At 39.9% G+C, this 20,758-nt stretch overlaps 1 protein-coding gene across 1 annotated transcript; it reads left to right on the forward strand.

Annotated features, from left to right (window-relative positions):
- Positions 1–533: 533 nt before the first annotated feature.
- LOC102312227 (solute carrier family 2, facilitated glucose transporter member 1) lies at positions 534–20,702 on the forward strand. The gene is made up of 11 exons (XM_005933760.2): positions 534–1,155; positions 1,459–1,600; positions 9,247–9,348; positions 10,176–10,336; positions 11,069–11,309; positions 12,286–12,448; positions 13,807–13,994; positions 14,754–14,858; positions 14,948–15,046; positions 15,491–15,694; positions 15,774–20,702. Exons 2-11 carry the CDS (start codon positions 1,589–1,591, stop codon positions 16,074–16,076), a joined length of 1,578 nt encoding a protein of 525 aa, XP_005933822.1. The 5' UTR covers positions 534–1,155; positions 1,459–1,588; the 3' UTR covers positions 16,077–20,702.
- Positions 20,703–20,758: the final 56 nt, after the last annotated feature.

Here is a 20,758-nt window from a genome sequence, read left to right on the forward strand (position 1 = left end):
TGCAGCTCAAGATGATTGAACTAAAAACGGAAACAGTCATTCTTCTGAACTGTACCTTTAAAAATAACTTTCAACATAAACTATAAACGTTGATTTTATGCTATGAATTTACTGTCAAAAAAAGTCTATTCACCACACCACTTACAAGGCCTCCATCTCCAAGGCATGTCTGTATGATCAGATTTTAAATTATAATTTTTAATGCATTCTCTAATTATTAAGCGGTTAACACTGCTCTTAGTGGTTGTGGCTGCTAAGACAAAACGTGCCAGGAAACATATGTGCTAAGGTCAAACGACGAAAGGCAGAGAAGGTTATTTTGTATTTTAATCTCAAATGATTTTTATTTATTTTTAAACAAATTCACTGAGGCTGAACAGAAGTGTTACGTTCATTGCATAATAGTTCCACACAAACCTCCTCCAGGGAGTCAGCTGATTTTTGTTTGTATCTTTGTCACGCGCGAATCGTGAGCGTGAAAGAACTGCAGTGCGTGATTTCAGCACCAGCTCATACTGGTGGCTTTTTTCTGCTCGTGCTTCACAAATTCTGAGAGGATGTTCGTGAGTGTGCAAAAGTCACAGCGTTGTTTCTGCAGCTGGAATATCCTGTGTGCCGCACTGCATGACCTGTTGCCCTGGCAACTGCCCGCCTCGCATCAACATCTGCAGCATCAGTCGTCCACTGGCTTCTGTCAAGGTCACCAGCGAGATGCATCATGGGAAGCCGAGGAGGACACCGGGACGGAGCAGGGAGGAAGAAGGGTTCACCATTATCATCCCCCACCACACTCGCTCACGCAAACTCCGTCCGCGCATGCGCCTAGTCTTTTCGTTAACTGAGCTGACCAACTAACCGAAATAAGGCTGTATCCATAATAGGACATAGACGCCGCCTCTCCTCACGGGATGCGGTGATGATGCGCAGGAGTCATGAGATCCTGCACGTCAAACTCTGATGGGGCGCGGCCACATTCACGGCATCCCTGCGTCCTCATTTCTCATAGGCTGGCTTCAAACAGACTACAACTACGTGCGGTTACGTGCGGTTCCCCTCGCAGCTCTCGTATGCACAGCCTATATGAGAAAAGAAGGGAGGCACTGCCGCAAAAAGCCACCGCTGCAGCTCCTGTGTCCGGACTGGCAGTCACGACAGGTGAGAACCCTTTATTTGTCCGCTTTGTGCACGGGTTAAGGGTCTTTGGGGGCAAGCAGGGGGTGGGAATAATCTACGGCACCTCCACTTTGACCGGCATTAGGCCGCGCGAGTACAAAAAGGTTAACTTTATTATTTCAACTACTTTTTCTTTCCATTTAAACCTGCATTATAGCAGCATGGTACGGGTAACTGGAGATCGGTTTCTGATGGGAAATGAGGGGAGAGTAGTCGTGTCCTCCCTGATGGAGTCGGTTTGGTACCACGGACAGCGCCTAATGAGGTTTCCTCCTTTTCCTGCAGTTTTCAGCACCGACGGGCGGGTCCTGCGAAGCCTTTTAAACACCACCTGAAGCTCCCAGCTCCAGACTCCATCCTGCAGTTTGGAAATAGTAAAAATTTGCCCGGTGATCGTCCAGACAGACTTGAAAAGATGGAGAGTCAGGCAAGAGATTTTAATATTCTTTATTCTGTGTGACCCACATTCAGAGAGAGAGAGAGAGCGGTTGTAGGACAAAACAGGCCTACTGCTCCAGTTTGCATTTAGTGAACTGGATGAAAAACAGATGAATAGTCACTGCAACTAAAGGATTTATTTTTAATACTTTCCCTTTTTTTCTATATAGAGTGTAAGTGAAGCTGTGTGGGTGGTATAAGCCAGTATGTGCGCCATGAGAGCTCTCTGAGTCATGCAAAGCTCTGCAGATGGGTATCAAATGTGCACCAGAGGAATACCATGTGTATGTTTGTGCATTCTGGCATTATCTGTAATTTCAGTAGCAGTGTCTGATTTTGTGCGACTTAATGCATATTTCATTCTACTTTATACTTTCAGTTTTATTACTGTATGTTTGTTTTAGGTTAATGAGAGAGAGATTAGACATGTAGGGTGAGAGGACAAGAAAATATGCTTCCAAAGGTTAACATAACTATAAATTGCCTCAAATTCAGATACTTTTACATATTTTCTGGTTGTCACAGTCTAACAGGTTGTCAGATATACACAACCTTCATAGTAGATGTCAGTTTGAAGCTAAATGAATTTTGTTGAAACCTTTTGCAGTATAAATGAAGCCTTAAGATTTGCTTTCTAGTTACAAAGCATGGCACTACATTTGATACAAAAATAAGAAAGCAATTTCTATTTCCTCCCAAAAATCAATGCTATGGTGGAAAGTATGTGACATAGGAAGAACATCAGGTTCCCAGTTTAGCTCGTGTTTCCATTTATTTGACTCAAAAAACTACTTTTTGTTCTAAATGTAATCTGAAATCTTCACATGAAAAAAATGAGGAAAGGTTAATTTCAAGCAATTAATTAAAAGTCATTTTGTACAGTATTAAGGTACATGCAGTTACATGTTTACAGTTATAAACTGTGCAGATTACATTAGGAATCTTAAAAATCTTTTTTATTAAGAAACTTCTGTCAAAGATTACAGTCGCAACAATTTAATAATAGTGCTGCTTTAATAATGGCTGATGTTGTTGTACTTTGTTGTAATTTAACAAGGAAATGTCTTAAAACAAAAGGAGGAATTGTTTCCTAAAAATATACAGTGAAACAAAAACCTTTTAATTGTTTCTGTAGGTGATACAAAAGACGTCAGATATTTGGTGGTGAGTACAAGGTCCAATTTCACAGGGTTTGTTTGTCTTTAAATGTTTAGTGACTCAGATATTTATGACTAACCTTACACACTGAAGCAATTATAGCCTTGCTCAGATGGCCTCCTTCTGCCCCACCCTCCTCTGTTCATACAAATTATGAATCTGCTTGTCAGTACACCACCTGACACCTGTGAGACCCTCCCCTCACAGAAGAGCCTGAGTCCTTCATAATGAACAGATCAATACATTAACCCTGCTCCCTGGTTACCTTCAACAATTCAGTCTTCAGAGACTATGAGCTGGTTGGCTGAGCGCAGATGTAGGTCAGATGCACTCATCGTATCTGTGTGTGTTTGTGTGTGTGTGTGTGTGTGTGTGTGTGCATGCACGCACACCTCCGTGCAGCGCTGCTGTGGATTAGTGATACTTTAGTGAATGAGACGCTGCCGCATGTTTGCTGCACAGTGGTTACTTTCAGCCTCTGTCAATAAACGTGTCACCTCCAGGCTGTTGCCATGGAGATGAAGGAGGGAGGAGGGGGAGCTGTGGGCGCTCTTGGATGGATGGACAGAAGGGTGGAATAAGGGGTGGAGGTTTAAATGCACACACGTTGTGTTAAAAGAAAAAAGATGCAGTATGAGCACAGAGGTCTAATGTATGCGTCATGTGATCATCTGATACACACAGTTGTACTAGAATGACATGTAGGTTGTATAAATGACACAGAAATATCTGTTTGTTAAATCTGTGTTCTGCTGTATCAGGGAGGATTTCTGCACACTGGAACAGTGTGATCTGATGCTGTTATCATGAGACAGGTTGCCATAGTAACACAGCATCCGTTCAGCAAATGTGTTTGGTGCAACAGGCTACTACCAAGTTTGTCCTTCTCCTGTTTAGAGTGTTTTTAGGAGGTTGATTATTACATTTGTCTGCATGACACCAGAGGTGTTTCCAGGGGTTTTTTTTAAGGCGTGGGAGACCAAGAATAATGACTTGGAAGACTATATTATTAGAACTATACAGTGTAGAAAACTGTTTTGGAAAATCCTAATTTCCAGGCTTAGGCACAGACATGTGCACTAAATCAAATGGTATTAAATGAAATATGGAACTCTGCAGGAGTCCTATTATTAAGATAATTGTTTTATATTGATTGAGTCATTTGGAAAGTAGTAAAAGAAGATTTAGGTTGTTTACTTAAGTAAAAATCTAACTTCTACCTGAGTAGTCTAAGAGTGCTTTTCTAAGAATGTTTTAGAAAAGATACTTGAAGTAATTAAGTAAAAGTACTCATCACAAATAATCACAGACAAAATGGCATATTAGTGGACCATAATTATTGATTAAGTAATGATTACATCACTTAAATGTTGCAGATAGTCCAGAATAGTCCAGTCCAGTGGGATTGGGACAACATTAAGGTCCAATCTGCTGGCACCACCCTCTCCTTTTCCTGGACACGCCCTTGCATGAAACAGGTTCTCTTAAAAGGACCATTAAGTCCTTCAAATGTTTGCAGTAATGTGAATAAAATGCTTGAAATCCAGTTGGATATACCTTCATAATTCAAAATATAATCATAAAGTGTTTCATTCATAAAACCAAGAAGAGCTTCGGCAGTTAGAAGAAAGAATTTGTCCCCCAGACACAGTAGATGGACAGGTTACAATCCTCTGGATCACAGATGTCAAAGTGTAGCTGAAATGTAGCTGTACAGACATTTAACCTTCTCATTGATCGCTATTTGAGATATTTTGGGTGCTGTCAGGTGACTGACGAATTCTACTGAGTCACTGTGACTTGACAAAAAAAAAGGATGAAAAGGATGATGGAGAGGAAGACAAAGGTGAAACTGAGGTCAAATGTAGAAAGAAGTGTGTGTGTCTGTATGTGTGTGTGTGTGTCATAGGATATGGGAGAGCGGTTTACAGCTAAGACACTCTGAATTTCATTTTGTTCCTACGTCATGCTGGAGGCCTTTTTTCTGTGTCTCGGTTAATTAACTTTCAGCTGAACTGATCCTGATGATTTCAGACACGTGAGGAGGGCTGCATTCACAAATCCTGACTCTTTTTTTCACAGAAACTTATTACAGCCTTCAGTAACTATGTAACAATTGTGTAAAACGGCTCCATCTTCTCACCTTACAGCAGTTACAGTGTTTAGGTTGACCCCTCTGCCCTTGTAGTTGGTGCAAGCCACTGATTTCTTCTTCTCTTCTTCTTCTTCATCAGTCAGTTCAGTCACATAACCTCTATGTTGATTTTGAGGTCATATGAGCCTAATAATAATAAATGAACACTTGAAGGTCCTTACTCCACAGGTTTAACACGCAGCACCACTGTTTGGCAGCCACATGTTTGCAGATATTTTCTAGTTTTCAAAATTTTAATTGCAGTTTAAAGATAATCTTTTTTGGTGATTGTTTATATCATAACATCCATTAAATACAGACAAATGCTCTGATGTCCATTAGCAGACACACCCAGAGAGATGTCGAGGCTTTTAGTTTGTGGTGTCTCAGAGGATTATTGATTATTTTTATATTTTACACAAAGCCTTAAGGACGGGAGAAGCAAAATAGTCTTTATATCCAAAGAGTGCACTTTATGATTTATTTAATCTCAAGAAATAAAAATGAGGGTACCAGTTGTTTTAAGTACATTCACATCCCTGTCATGCAACATACATATGAGACTGAGACTCGTCTTTTTAATAAGCTATTCTGATCCAGGCAATTCTTTTTTAATTGTTTTACTTGATCAAAGTGCAGTCTTTGATACTCTTGACCAGTGTTGGGCAAGTTACTTTGAAAAAGTAATTAATTATAGTTACTTCTTCAAAAAAGTAACTGAGTTAGTAACTGAGTTACAATGTTCTAAAAGTAATTAATTACTTGAAAAGTAACTATTGTGTTACTTTAAAAAAAAAAGTTTAACCCTCTGGGGTCCAGGGTATAACTGGCCATGTTTTACTACTTTTGATGTTTCCTCTACATTTCACCTTTAAAAACTATTTGTTTGCCTTGTTTGGTCTCATTCTTTTCAGCACAACCTCACGTGTCTGAATTTACAGTCATGTTTTCAGACATGTGCACTAAATCAAATGGTAGAAAAAGTAGAAAAAGTTATATTTTTTTTTACTGTAACAACCACAAACATGTTTAATGAATCATATTTCTTTAAATGCAAATATAAATTGTCAATTTTAAAATCATATGCACAAGTTATTTGCAGCCATTTACCTTTTACCCTTTTTTTAAAAAAATAACCATTTCAAACTATTTACAGAACAATCAGCTGTTCTGATTTCAATAAGATGCCACACAAATTATTTGTGCCACTCCAAAATAATAATTTCTGTCTACCATAAAGGAGAACATCACAGCCTGATACCTGCAGGTCTGACAGCAGCAGGTGTATCACTCCTGTTTCTACCTGGAGACAGCAGTCGCCTCATTGATCTGACACACAACACAAAACTATCCAAAACACTACACACTAACTACACAACACAACACATTACCTACACACTCCAAACACGCTAAACGTCACAAATATCTCACATCTCAAAACTCGCTCTCTCTCCCTCTCTTTTTTTCTGCAGTATTTCTCTCTCTCTCACCGCCACTCCTAAAACTTCCCCTCTTCCTAAACAACCAAATGTCATGTTCCCATATCATTTTTTGATTGGTCGACATGGTGCATTTTTCCACCAACACGAAAGGTTTTTGTTTTGTTTTTTTATTGTTTTTGGGGGGGTTTTGCTCATAAGCAGAGAGTGCTTGCTAGTGCTGTCCTTAGACAGTAAACGTGACGAAACTATTCAGGAAAAAACACCATATAAGATGCGGTAAGCTGAACACAGCTTCAACCGTCTGTTTGTTGAAAAATAGTAACACGACCGCACCGCATTTTCTTGTTAGTAACGGCGTCGTAACGACAGAAATAGTAATTAGGCTCGGCATTTAACTGTTGTTTTCTTGTGTATTGGATGGGAGTTTTCTCTTATGTTCTGTCTCTCTTAGTTCTGCTCTAACACTGCTTCTCTAACCTGTGGGGTTCCACAAGGTTCAGTCCTAGGCCCATTACATTTTTCTACTTCCTTCCCTTAGCTGTCATCATTAAATCTTTTTCTGAATTATTTTTTGTTCCAATTATATGCTGATGACTTTCAAATGTCCAAGTGTCAACACCTGCAAAGGCTATATATATAAGCTTACTACAATGTTGAACCCATATCAGTGATTGACACTCTCACCTTGTCTTACACACCAACAAAGCTGAGGCCATGGTCATAGCCCCTCCTGGTTTATATTCTAATTTCAGTCAAACTCTTACATCCTATTGTTCAGTCACAGTGTCTGAAATCTTGGTGTTATATTTGATGCCTCTCTGGGTTTTGACTTGCATGTAAAATCACTGTTTCATTCCTTTTTTTTCCCATTTGAGGAACATTTCTAAATTGCAATATGTGGTCTCTTTGATGGAACTGGAGTTCCTGCATTTGTGCCTTTGTGATTAGATTATTGTAATAGCTTGTTTCTTGACTTAGATCAATTATCTTTTCACATCTCCAGACAACACAAAATGCTGCTGCCAGATTATTAACACATTGCAGCAAGTGAGCTCATATCACTCTCACTTTATATTCTTTACATTACACTCCCATTAGACTCCTATACAGATCACAGTTACTTATCATGGATCTCAAAGCACAGTTTTCATGATGGCGCTGTTGTTTTAATCCCTCCTGTTAACAATCAAGGGTCAATGAAGGTCGACTTTATCAAAGAACTCTATACTTATGTTTGAGAAATTGATCCTAGTCATGAGATTCAGGTCAAACTGGGTCACAGCAGCAGAAATTGGGCCACTGTGTCTTTGTTTCTGCTGATGTTAGTAATTCAGCATGCAGCCGGTAATAAGGAGACCCACTGCTGACGGGGCGGAACTGGCTGCTGTTTTTGAGGCCGCATAGAGATGTCGATGGGCCTCAGGTGATACGCTGCCCTTGGTACAACAATATCACGGCGAGGTCACATATTATTAGCGTACACTGCACTTCTCAGGATTTTTTTTGTCTCAGGGGTGTTGGTTAAACACGACCAATCAGAGGGAGAGAGAAAAAGCTACAGGGATTTTATTTCCTGCACACTTTATTGTGCTGTTGATTTAGCATAATCCATAGCAAGCTTATTATAATAAATGTATTTCAATTATGATTTTAATGTCATTGCACTGTGCAGAAGGCAATGAAGAAAAGTGAAGGGCAATCTGCACTCTAAATATAGCAGACTCACAAATATTGAATCTAACTTTTCAAGCAGAACAAATATCCTGCACCTGGTTGTACCAAAGTCCTTCCAGAAGCAACTCTTGCCAGTCAACCTGAAAATGCCTCCAGGCAGTTATTTTTAAGTGCTTACCTAAATGAATAGTGAGCAAGCTATAACTTACATTTTGATGATAATGGGGGCAAAAGTTGCACGTGTAGAATCATCACTCAAAAAATGCATTCAGCTGCTGAGCGGGTCACCACAGCAGAGGGATCGACATATTTGATTAGGTTTTACGCTGGATGCCCATCTAGGCTTGGAACCAGAACCAGGACTAGCTTCAGACCTTCAGAGTCTGGGTTTATGGAACACAACTAATCAAATAATGCAAAAGAAAGAATGGTATTTATCCTTAAGATAAGGGTAATGTGGCAAAAGTAAATCTTAATTAAGCCATTATTTCAGTTTAGAAATAAAAGCAGTAAAAGCAATAACAGAAGCACGATACTTAAAGAGCAAACCCACCCTGATAAAACTCTTCATCATATCTTATCAGCATTACTGAAGCTTACGAACATCTGATTGCAATAACAACAGTGATGGCTCCTTTATCACACACCCTAATTTCATTAAATAGATGAATAGATTGTGTTATGAGGCCCGGTTCTGTTGCAGGACCAGATGACGGCTTCAGGATTGAATTTCGTCTGCATTCAGTTGATTATCTTCAGGAAGGACAAACACAAGCAGGAAAACAGCTGATCACAGAGCCATGGCTCTACCCAGAAGGCACTTTAGTTTTTTGTGTATTATTGTTTCGAGTATATCTTGATTGATGATTTTTCTATTTCCCTTTAACCTTAAGAACGTCCTCTGAAGAATAAATAGCAGTGATTTGTGGTAGTAGCTGGTATGTTAATTAGAGTACAAAGATGACGAGTAAGTGTGTGTCCCTACATGTGAGTGCTTCTACGTGCAGCCCGAGTGACTTCACCGTTTGATTCCTGCTATCACTGCTCCTGTGACGCTGCATCTCTGACCTGTCTGCCGTCAGCTTCCACATTTTATTGCATCTGTCTGCCTCCTGCAATAATTTAAAATCCCATTATGATATCAAATTTCATATTCAATATCTTTGTCATACCTCTTCTTCTCCCTTCTCCTCTTCCTCCTTTCATTCCCCTTCTTTCTCCCTCCAGGACAAGCAGGTCACAGGTTATCTCCTGTTCTCCCTCGCCACCGCCGTCATCGGCTCTCTGCAGTTTGGTTACAACACAGGAGTCATCAATGCTCCAGAGATGGTTGGTGAATATTAGCAATCTAATGTGATGTAGGCGTCATACTGTAGGAGATATAAGTTATTGTAAAGATTGCAAATACAAATATCTGATTTCTCAAGCATTACAGCTGAGGTGGGTTGAACATAAACCACAAGATAACAGAGGAACTGTGGTCCTCGCATCACTCCATTTTAACCCTTTAAAACCTGAACCGTGAAATAACTGCCAGAAAACTTTTTTGGATAATGGAGTGTTTGTTGAACCTTTAAACAAAATATATAAAAATCTCTCAAATCTTAATCTGCATATATGAGTTTTAATTTGTATCACATTTGCTACATCAGACATATATTTGCAAGTTAGTCATTAAAAATGTGTCATGCAATTTATATCATTTTTTGTCACACTGAATATGTAGAAGTCTTAAAAACACATGTATCAAATATGATGCGCTTGGCTTTAATAAAGGGTTAATTATGCTTGTTTTCAGAGAAGCAAATTTACATCAGAATTATATTAAGGCTTAAATTATAAAATGTTTGTGTTAATTTGGGGGAGATTTTTATTTTACTTAACTAAGAGATAAAAGTCAGTGCTTTATTAATGTGAAAGAATATATAACAAAAATAACCTCTTTGAAAAAGTTGTTTTGGTTGAAACAGATCTCTCCATTTACCCACGTTTCTCACTTTCTAACTTTATCTTTGTTTTAAATATAGTTATTTTTTTGTTTATTGAACACATAAAATACCAAATACTATAATGTTCTGTCTATTCTTCTGTCTGGCCAGTTCTGTGAATTGACCTGTTTTCTCATCCTCTGTCTGTGCATCCATCTCTGCCTACAGAAACTCAAATCTTTCTTCAACGTAACCTGGTATAAGCGATATAACGAGGAAATCGACCCTGGTGTTTGCACCATTGTCTGGAGCGTTGCTGTTTCCATCTTCAGTGTGGGCGGCATGGTGGGCTCCTTTAGTGTTGGTGTCATAGCTAACCGGTTTGGCAGGTACGAAACCTTCTTCATCCTGTTGTGTAATATTATAGGTAACATGCAAGATTTATTTTCTTTCACCATCTTTAGCCAAAAAACCTTTTAGTTACAGCCTCTCTATAAGAACTCATGTTTTTACTTTTAGAGCAGTTTTGTGGACATTAAGTCACAGCAGTGTTTTTCACTACATTGGCTCTGTGCATTTCCTGTTTGGTACAGCTGAACCGTCACAGCCCATTACTGTTAATGGATCTCATGAAGCGTGTCTGTCCTGAGTTCGCTGCTCTGCTCTAACGTTCCCCAGAGTTGTTCCTTTATTTCTCCATTTCCTTCTAAATTGTTTATTTGTGGTGAGTCTGCTGCCAGTCACCATGTGAAGTTACTGGAAAGTTAACACACAGCTAATGCTAGTGTTGGCTAGCAAAATGAAAAGATGGTGTCCATATAACCTAAACTGTATTTAAACTGTTTTTTGTTTTTATTTAAAGCTTCTTTTAGTCTAAAGTTAAGCCTTTTAACATGGAAATCTATGGATACTTTTGGAACCAGCCTTGAGACGTCATTCCAGGAGTTTCAGTCTTTGGGACTTCTACATTAGCTTTAATTTTCCTCCCTGGAGTTTGGTTGAAAATGTTAGTTTTCCTTTGTCAAACGTTTTAGCATCAAGTTGTGGAGTTTTTTTTGTACATTTTTTTGTTTTTTTAATCATTAACATTCATATTCTTTCCTCAACCTCCCCATCCTCAGGCGTCGCTCCATGATCCTGGTGAACTCTCTGGCAGTGATCGGCGGCCTCCTTATGGGCTTCTCCACCATCTGTTCCTCCTACGAGATGGTGATCGCTGGGCGTCTGGTCATCGGCCTTTTCTGTGGCCTTTTTACTGGCCTGACTCCCATGTATGTTGGCGAGGTGTCACCAACGCCGCTCCGCGGAGCTTTCGGCACTCTGCACCAGCTCGGCGTGGTTGTGGGCATCCTGATCGCTCAGGTCAGCAGCTCTACTAAAAACTGCACACTAGAGATGTGTGACTGCTTGACTGCTTTAGGAAATTAATGTAATTTGCTGGAGTAAGCTTTGCACGGATCTGATTGTTTAATGCTGCAGGGGTTTTACTTTACAATATTAAGTGCCTCGAGGTGACTGCTCTTGTAAATTGGTGCTATTTAATCAAATGTAGTTGAATTGAAAGTTTATTAAGTCAAAGCTCAGAAGACATGTATATTAGGTTCATTTCAGGCATCTGAGCTAAACCTAGTTTGTATCAAGAAGTCTTTGAGTTATAGGAGTTAATTAATTATTAATTAATATGGATAATTATCATCGCTGTGGTCGTTACTCAAGAAAAGAAATGCATTACAATGCATTACACTTTTCCAGAAAGTTAAAGTTCACTTAATTACAATTTAACAACAGAAACCTTAGGATACAGTCCCACACGCTAAGACAAATGTCATTCCTAATGAGGACAAACCATCTTTCTTTTAGTTTTTACAAATGAAAAAAAGCAGACGTGACAAAGCAAAGATCAAAAGCAGCCCAAAGTGATCACTACAGTGATTCTACTTCAATTCAATTTTATTTATATTGCGCCAAATTTACAACAACAGTTACCTCAAGGTGCTTTATATTGTAAGGTAAAGAGCCTACAATAAATCAGCGAAAACCCCAACAATTAGATGGCCCACTATGAGGAAGCCCCCTGGTGACAGTGGGAAGGAAAAACTCCCTTTTAACAGGAAGAAACCTCCAGGAGAACCAGGGTCAGGGAGGGGTGGAGGAACTGTGAGGCCGTGAAATATGAAAGTTATGCATGAATTTAAAACAAGATATTCTTTAGTCTTGTCTTACTACATAGTAGTATCTACAAGAGGATATCAGCTAGGATACACAGTGAGCATTAAAACTGATTGAGTTTTATTGTTTTTATCAGTTTTACCCTTTTTCTGTGTCCCCTGATGTCTAGATCTTTGGTCTGGAAGCTCTGCTGGGTTCAGACAACCTGTGGCCTCTGCTGCTGGCCCTGACTGTGGCCCCCGCTGTCCTGCAATGCATCCTGCTGCCTTTCTGTCCCGAGAGCCCCCGCTTCCTGCTCATCAACCTCAAACAGGAAGAGGAGGCACGCAACGGTACACAATAATACATCTATAAATAAACTGCAATGACACACAACATTACTGCTTTTCCTGCTGCTGTGCATGGATGGACTCCAACATCTTGGTGTTGGTGTTTCTCTCTCTCCTCTGAAGCCTCAGTGAGGTCACAGTAGCACCACCTTTTTTTAGCTTCTGATTAGAATGGCGCACCACCTCACAGTAGAAGCCCAGAGCATAATGGAAGCTGCAGTAGAAGAAAAGAGACTGGAGTTAGCAAACTTAAACCATCACAACACGCTGAGCTAGCAAGAGCTAGCTCATTAGCAGTGGCTGGCCTTTCAAAATAAGAGCAAAGAAACTGTCTACTAATAAATTAATCACTTTACCTTAAAATATATGAAGCACAACACATACCAAGTATAGTCTTGTAAATGCTACTATTACTGTATAACTGCTACTAATGGGGATAATAAGGATTTCAATAAACTAAATTAAACTACCACCAATAGAAATGTAACTTCAGTCACTCACTGTTGTTAGCTTTATTGTCTCTATCCCCACGGCACCTATAACACTATAATATGTATTCTATTAGCACCAGCATTACTGCTAAAGACCACCTTGAGATGGTCCCATTGACTAACACAGTGTCTTCATGTAATAATGTTGGAACGACTCAGCAGTTACTACAGCACTGCAGCATTACAGCGACAGAAGCAGTGAGAAGGAGAGAGATTCGTTACAGATACACAGAGGTGGGATCAGCGGAGTCAGGAGGAAGGTCGAGCGTGATCAGAGAGTCCTTCAACAGACAGAAGGTTTTGGCATCTGTTCAACATGTGGCCTGTTTGGTTTGACTCTGAGGCCCTGACCCACTTCTCCTTCATGCCTCCATAAGATAAACAAACACAGTCACTGTGACCGTTTAGTGACTGCAGATTCTCTACAGACAGCAAAATTTAGCAATGTGTCCTGATGTTATGAATAAAGGTTACGATAAACAAAGCTGCTATAACTCACAATCTTTTGTGAAGGAATAAATATGCAGATCGTCTTTTTTAAATAAACAAACTGACATTATGTCGGAAAAGACTTTGAACTCAGCCTGTGTGAATCCTGCTGTGTAGCGCCCGCTGGTGGCCATTACAAGATTATAGCTCATTTTAAAATGCAGTTCATGGATTGCAGGAGCCTGTCCTGAGTTTGATGTGTGATAAACATCCATGAAAATTAATCTGCATATGAACTGTGGTGAATTCTGTCCGATAGCTGTAAGTTGTTGTTCCAGCATGTTACTCTTGAATGTCTACATCTTCTTGTTGTTGCTGTTTTGTTTCTTTGTCTTTTGCATCTGTAAAGGTGAACAAAACCTGCCTCTGTTCTGTCCACAGTGCTTGTGCGTCTGCGTGGCTCTGAGGATGTGAGCAAAGATCTGCAGGAGATGAAGGAGGAGAGCGCCAAGATGGCCAAGGAGAAGAAAGTAACCATCGCTGAACTGTTCCGCACGGCAGCGTACCGACAGCCCCTCTTCATCGCCGTCATGCTGCAGCTCTCCCAGCAGCTGTCAGGAATTAACGCTGTAAGTTTAATGGGTTTTATTGTCTGTTTTTGGTGCAGCTTTGCGGTGGTTAGTGCTGTCAGCTCACAGAAAGAAGCTTGTTCTCCCTATCCCTGTGTGGGATTACTTCGGATACTCTGACTTCCTTCCATAGACATCCATGGCATTAAGCTAATTGGTGAATTTGGCTGTGTTGTGAATATAAACAAGAGTGATTGCCTGCCTCTGTGCAACCTGCGACAGTGCTGGGATGGGCTCCAGCCTCCCTGGTGGCCCTGACTTAGATGGATGGAAGCTTAATGTTTATTTTTAGCTCTTCCTATGCCCTTCATTTAAAAAAAAATCTATATAATAAAACTGATAAATATAAGTTATAAAAATAAAAATAACAGCAGTGCTAGAAGGTATCTCTCAAACCACAGGTCAGAGTCAGAGATGGAGGGCAGTTTAGCGCTCTGAGCATTTGTTATTACATGTCTGGATCTTTTAGATAATTTGAAAAAAATATTGGCTAAAAGGCCTCTAAAGGTTGTTATTTGACTAAAAAATGTCTTATAAGCAATGTCATGCTATAAAACTGGGTGTAGCTATTATTCCTGGATGTTGGCTGTTATATTCTCACTGTTGGCAGCTCCCAGAAGGATCCTATAGAAAAATTGGTTTATAAAAGATGGAGGTCAGCGGGAAAATAAAATATGCATTATTTATTTTGATACTGTTATAAATGAGGTAATATTACATCCCTCATATTCTCACTTCCATCCTCTCTACCTCCCTCAGGTGTTTTATTACTCCACTGGGATCTTTTCCTCAGCCGGTGTGCAGAAGCCGATCTACGCCACCATCGGAGCCGGCGTCGTCAACACCATCTTCACCATTGTTTCTGTGAGTGACGCCGCCGTGTGTCTTCTTCATCTTGGTATGCGTTTGTGTGCGCTGGGAAGCACGTCACTCACAATGTCCCTCTCCTACAGTTGTTCCTAGTGGAGAAAGCAGGGCGCAGGACTCTGCACCTCCTGGGACTGGGTGGGATGGCGGTTAGCGCTCTGCTTATGACTGTGTCCCTCCTGCTGGTGAGTTCAGTGACGTCAGAGAGCAATACAGAGACGGAGTAAGAACAGAGATGTGATTGATTCTCTCCACAGCCAAAACAAAAGTAAATGCGACATCAGCTGTTTGGTTTTGTTGCTATATTGAATGGCCGATGCAGTATTTCCATCAGTTATTTCCCATAGCATTTATATATTTAAAAGCAATTAATTGGTTAATTATTCTATTTAATATTATTACTTTTTCTGTATTTTTGTCCCTTGCCATTTTCAGTCAGTGGTTTGTATAAAGATGCGGAAACGTAGGAAAAAATTTAAAAACAAAATAATAAATAATTAAGGAGCAAATAAATATACTTAGTTCCACTGAAAAGCAAATAATTCACCATTGCATGCTCTCACTAACTGTTAGATAAGCTAATCTTTGTGTTCCTGCAGTAGTAGCTCATTCTCTTTCTGTCTGTGCAGGATAAAATCCCTGGTATGAGCTACGTGGCCATCTTGGCTGTCATGCTTTTTGTGGCTATGTTTGAGCTGGGCCCCGGTCCAATCCCATGGTTCATTGTGGCCGAGCTGTTCTCCCAGGGGCCCCGCCCGGCAGCCATGGCTTTGGCCGGCTGCTGTAATTGGACGGCTAACTTCCTGGTTGGAATGAGCTTCCCCACACTTCAGGTAAGGGAGAGGTGATCGTTTTTTTCTTGTGGTTTATTTTGCTGTAGATCATTCTGACTCTGCTCTCTCCTCTCCTCAGGGGTGGTTGGGCCCGTGGGTGTTCCTCATCTTCACCGGCTTACTGATCGTCTTTTTCATCTTCACATTCATCAAAGTGCCCGAGACCAAAGGCAAGACCTTCGACGAGATTGCTCGTGGCTTTAGTAGCGCCGCACCTCCTCCTTCCTCGTCCGCCGAGGATCCTCCAGCCAGTGCCAGCACTGCTGTGACGCTTCCTGCCTCTCCTGTGAAGGAGAAGGTCCCACTGGTGGAGGCACCAGCAGCAGCTCCATCTCCGGTGGCTGAGACCACACCTCTTGAAGCTAAACAGGAGAGCAAGTAGAGCAGGTGTAGATGAGGTTTTAATGGATAAGAGAGGTTATAAACGAAGGAAGAGCCACAGCAATTTTAGACATACTCTAAATTGGAACTAAAGCTTATTTTACAGCAGGCTTGGATAACAATAGCGTTACGAGTTCATGGGTTTGTACCTTTGAAAGGTCCTACTTTCTGCTCTCATCATCGCACTTTGGACTTCTTGTTTTTCTGAACGTTCTCACGCTTCCTTCTTTTAAATCCTCTCTTCCTTTGAAAAGAAACATACATTCCTAGGAATTCAACTGCACTCATTGACAGTGTGACTCTTTTTCAACACGGCAGTGTCTCTCAGGATGACACACTGTAAAACAAAATTGAAGCAGGCGCGGGGTAACAGTCAAGGTGAAAGGATGACGCTTTTATGAAGGGGTGTAGGTGTCTCCTTAAACATAATGTTTGAGTTCAGGCCTGAGTGATGTTAGAATAACAATGATCCACATTTTTTTAAACTGACACACTTCTGTTTAAAATATTAGACATGTGTCGTAGTGGGCAGTATAGTGCCGTGTATATTTTAGCTGTAGTTCATATATTATTGTAGATTTTGTTGCAATTATGTATATGGAAACGTTCTCAAATCGCAGGTCTGAAAGGATAATTGCAGTTTCTGCTTTCAGCATTTGATTAAGTGCTCACAGAGAGCTCTGAAGAGCAAAGCCAAAGAAATGGTGAACACACAACCTGAAATCGGCTCTTCACGGCGGGGATTTAACAGCCGCACAGGTCACGCTAACTGTAGAAATTCTGAAAGCTCATAAGATGGCCAAAGCTGTAATCTAGTATGCCTTTGCTTACTTGGAGTTTGGCGCCACCCTCAGTAATAACTGACAATTGCAGAGGTGTTCTGCTTCATCTTTGATCTTAGAGTTGATGTAGTTGGTGATGAATCCCAAATTTACTCCAAAAAATGTCCCGTTCACCAGAGAATTTAAAGTTATAATTATTCTATATAATGTTTATATAGACACTGAATATATAGAAAGAATTATTATTTTTAGGACTGTGCCCTGTAAACAAAAACCCTTTTAATTATTTTACACACGTAGATTACGGTGGGGTAGCGTGCAATGTATATTATTTTGTTAAAGGGAAAATTATCATAGTATTTATAACCTTAGAAACTGATTTTTGTATAGAGTATATAGTTAGAAATCAAACAAAGAACTGTAGTGCTTTCCAGATTTGCCCCAAGGAGGGACACAGAGTTTGCAATAAGCTCTGTCTCCATCACCTAAAATGTAGCTCAGAGATTTAGATGCATTAATGCACCTTGTTAACCAGAGAAGCGGCAACGCAAGCAATAGAGCCAAAATCAGCAACGTAGAAGTCATTGAGCACAATAGCGCTTTATGTCTAACCTACAGAATAATCGAAACTATATTTACCTGCAGAACACTTATATCTGTCAGAGCTGATGTTAGAATAGATAAAAAAAATCCTAAACTCTCAGTGAGCTGAGAATGGGCAGAGACCATTAAAGGGGGAAGTGCTAATACTGTAAGGATAACGGGTGACACAGCTGTCTGTGATGGTTCATGGGCTTTTATTTTAAATTATACTTTTTTCCACAAAGGGAAAAAGACATAGTGGACATTTTTTAGTATTGTGTTTTCGTTCTGAAATGGAACTGTATGTGGTTTTGTTTTTATTTATATACAGAAATTGCAAAGGACTGACTGGGGCTTTAATTCTACAAAAAACAAAAAAACATCTGGAAGCAGCTGGTCTGGATGCAGGACCCAGTGATTGGAGGGCAAAACCTTTTTTTTCCAGCAGACTTTATTACATATGTGCTCCGAATGCTGGAGTTTTCTTTAAAGCTTTCTTTCTGTTGTTTGATTACGGGAACACTCAGAGAACCGAGGTTACGTAACCTCCAGCGCATCTCAGCTCGCTCTGAGAAAGTGCGTTAAATTATTTCATCCTTCAGGTCAAAATGAACTTCATCTTTCCTCATTTCTGCAAATTCTTCCCATACGTGCATCAGATTTGTTAACGTGACATGAAGAATGTCTTCAAATGCTTTAAAAATCCTTCGAATGGCCCAAATGCACTAAAACGAACCTTTGACGCAACACTGTAAGAGTATAAAAATTGTTTATTCTTACAAAAGCTGTAAGACTAAATGACTTAATAAGCAACAATCAGTCTTGTGCATTTCATACATTAATAGTGATTCCCAAATAATAAAATGAACATTAACAACCACGATTTGTAGAAATGAGACCACATCTGTGTGGTGTGAGTCTGGCTTTACGTGCTTGGGTCCAGATCCTGCCAACATTGTGACGCTTTGTCTGAAGAGTAGCACCATCAGCCATTACAGATTTATGTATTCCAAACAGTGTGCAGTGTGTGTGGTGTAGACATGTGTGACACAAAGTATATTTTATACATTCTGTCGTGACTGCGTGAATTCCTGTAGTTTCATGAAAAAAGCTATTTTCACTCATGCTGCACAACGAGGATATATTTATTGATTTATGTATTTATTTATGAATTTATTGTAATTATTGTACACTGGAAGAATATTTGTGTGGACACGACTTCTTTCAATGCTACCTGCCTCATTTAAATGGTGGAAATATATAACTTTGCAGACCTGTTGAACTTGAGAGATTTATTGAGAGGAATATTTCTTGCAATGAGGGGATTGTTTGTGCAGTCATGACTTTGTTGTGTATTGCTGTATTTGTGGGTGATGTACTGTGCTTGCATTGAGGGAGGGGTGCGGTACGCTCCTCCTCGCTGGTGGTGTTCAGTGTTGTGTTTAGTCTCTCGACCCTGTTTAGTCACACGCAGCTTCTTCAATGGCACTAACACTGAGTCTGATATTTAAAGTTCTTTCTATTACACAGCCTGCCCTGTTGGCCTTTTGTGATACAGGATACCTCCAAGATTTGAGTTCACTGCTCTCAGCATTGAGGTCACGGGCCTGGAGTTGAGAAACAAGTGGAGCAAAATGTTTAAAATGGAGTTTAAAAACGGACAGTTTGCTTTTGATGTGGAAAGATTGGATTTTTGCAACCTTCACGACAACACTGTAACAATATTCCAGTTAATATTTGCAAGCATGAATCTGTTATTTTACAGTGTTCCTACTGTAATCTACAACAACAGTTTCCTGCTGTAAAAATATTACAGCACTGTGCAGTATCTAATATTCAAAATTACCTGTATTTTCACAGCTGTTTTGTATACTTAGAACCTCTTATTCTAACTGTGGTGGAAAAGTGAATATTGTTTGTTAAAGTTGGCAAAACTTCTTCAACAGGGCTTTAAAACCTGAATGATTTGGGGTAACTCAGCCCTGATTCAACCCCTGCTTTGACTGCAGTGCATCCCAAATGTATTTGAAAGGATTTAAAACAGATATATGGACCCAGGCTCACACTGCTCCCAACAGCTACTTTATGCACATGTACGAACCCAAAACCCTCAAAACCTTCCACTTACTGTACAAAGATAGTATAGCTGTTAATTTGTAAATATGTATTTTTTAATAGAGTACTATTTATATGTTGACTTTGGCCATTGTATGTGTGTTTGGTTCCTTTTTAGTTTGGGGTGCACATTGTCATTACTGTATCTCTCACTCTGCTTCTTTGGCTCTTAACATCCAGCAGATCACCGGTGGCCGTGTTAGATTGTAGTTCGTCTATTCTTCTGCTTCCTTTTTGGGTGTAAAGTAAGCAAAAGCTCCCTGAAATGTGGTGGATATTAACCCAGCCCTAATCATTTAGATCGCCTGAGACCTGGTGGATGTTAACTGGTTAACTAGTACCCTTGCACATTGTACACAATCTGCCTGTGAGTAAGAGTCAACTCACAGACTAACACTGCTGTCCCTGCTCTTTACTGTCCACCGGCTGTACGTGCCTGGTCACATTACACTCAGAGGTGTTTAGCACTGCTCAGTTTGGTTAGGACTTTTAGCCATATTGTTACACTTGAAAATTTCACAATAAACTGTCAAAGCTTTTGTGACCAGCAGTTCTGGTAATATTCATGCATTGTCATAGATATGAATCTATCACCAAGGAACAGGTCTCAACAGTTCACTTTGGCTGCTGTGATCTTTGTTCTGTTTGTGTTTCCGGCGTCGGTTTGGTCCTAACGTGTGTTGTTGATGTGTAAATAGATGTTTGAGTGTCATGTACTGTAATTCTGTTTGTGCCTCTCTCACTGTTATTAAATGTGTGTCTTTGTGAGAAAGCTTCCCGTTGCTTCCAGTACGTTAGAAAGAACTCGCTGGTTTACTCAGTAACAATAAACGAGGTTCATCTGAAACTTGAAGGCCGTGCTGTGGTTAGTGACTGGGTGTTATTTTAGACATGTTTCAAAAAGCCAGTATCTTTATCCATCGTCTTTGAGTGGCAGCCAAAAATGAAGCCAAGTGATATTGATCATATGTTTTGATGGAAATAGACCAAGCTGGTGATTTAGGTTATTATTTTATTTTATTTTATTTTATTTTATTTCTTTACATTTTTCTGTGCAACAACAGTGATGCACCCCAGCCTTTTTTGTTTGTACTGTACAAACCAGTTATTATAATGTTGTTAAATAAAATATTCATCATGTAACTACACACAGTGTGACCATCTTTCTTTCAGCACTCATGAAATTGTGTTTATAATATCCTCT

Source organism: Haplochromis burtoni, unplaced genomic scaffold (genome assembly GCF_018398535.1).
Source record: "Haplochromis burtoni strain Fernald_Lab_line unplaced genomic scaffold, NCSU_Asbu1 Contig_168, whole genome shotgun sequence".
Classification (NCBI taxonomy): domain Eukaryota; kingdom Metazoa; phylum Chordata; class Actinopteri; order Cichliformes; family Cichlidae; genus Haplochromis; species Haplochromis burtoni.

What these genes read in the sequence shown, in the direction of transcription:
- LOC102312227 (XM_005933760.2), top strand. An exon ending in ATAGCTAACCGGTTTGGCAG is followed by an intron (nt 10,337 to 11,068) that starts GTACGAAACCTT and finishes CCCCATCCTCAG; the next exon opens with GCGTCGCTCCATGATCCTGG. An exon ending in TGGGCATCCTGATCGCTCAG is followed by an intron (nt 11,310 to 12,285) that starts GTCAGCAGCTCT and finishes CCTGATGTCTAG; the next exon opens with ATCTTTGGTCTGGAAGCTCT.